Here is a 923-nt window from a genome sequence, read left to right as displayed (position 1 = left end):
AAAAAAAAAAAAAAAAAAAAAATTTAGAGAAGAAAAGTGAATATCCTGTTTCTTGTGTTTGTAAGTAAAAAGTCTCAGATATTAATGTCCCCTTACTAGATCTGAGACTGAAATAATGGAAGAAAGTGGTCATGGTGTAACACAGACTAAGCAGAAGTGTCACGAGTTCGTATATGGGCTCTTACCCTTTTCTCTGATCTTGAAGCAAAACTCCTAAACTCAATACCCAATAATTTAGTCAACTAAGTCAGCTCTTTATTATCTCGGAGGAGAGAATGAATGGTGATCTCTCTCTCTCTCTCTCTCTCTTTATTATCTCGGAGGAGAGAATGAATGGTGATCTCTCTCTCTCTCTCTCTCTCTCTCTCTCTCACACACACACACACACACACACACACCCCACACGCACGGCGATTGCCGTTTACACACACACACACACACACACACACACACACACACACACACCCCACACGCACGGCGATTGGCGTTTTTGCAGCAAGTATTCCTTAAACATCACCTCGGATAATCATAACTTGCCAGCAAATCTTTCCTGATGAATTAGTTTCTAACCTGGTCGTTCTGCGCTTATTTTCGTCCCTGTCTCCACCCACTTAGGAAAGTCAGAGAAAGCAACGCCCCGTAGCCCCTGGGAACAGCGGTTTGGGGCTCGCTGCTTCCCTCGCCCTGCCGGGAGCCTGGAGTTGCGAAGGGATGCGGAGAGACCCGGGTTCTTCGGGGGCCCGGGGAATCTCCTGAGGGCGGCGACCGGCTGTCGGGGGGCGGGGTAGCGACGGATGTGCCCGGCCAGTCCCGTCCAGGGCAGGCAAGCCTGCCCGGCGCGCCGACCTTGTCTCCACCTTCACCAGGATGCCAGGGCTGGGCGGATACAGGGGAATCCAGGTGCGGCTCCCGGGGAGTGGAAG

General features: G+C 50.9%; 1 protein-coding gene across 1 annotated transcript in view; it reads left to right on the top strand.

Annotated features, from left to right (window-relative positions):
- ITGA2 (integrin subunit alpha 2) overlaps positions 1 to 923 on the top strand; it is a 101,714-nt gene that overhangs the window by 5,853 nt on the left and 94,938 nt on the right. Inside the window, 1 exon segment of the mRNA XM_021718725.1 lies at positions 616 to 784. Within this exon segment, the coding sequence (XP_021574400.1) occupies positions 616 to 784 (169 nt within the window).

This window comes from Carlito syrichta, unplaced genomic scaffold, assembly GCF_000164805.1.
Source record: "Carlito syrichta isolate Samal-C Ts95f unplaced genomic scaffold, Tarsius_syrichta-2.0.1 Scaffold313372, whole genome shotgun sequence".
Lineage (NCBI taxonomy): Eukaryota > Metazoa > Chordata > Mammalia > Primates > Tarsiidae > Carlito > Carlito syrichta.
This window is presented reverse-complemented; position numbering and strand designations above follow the sequence as displayed.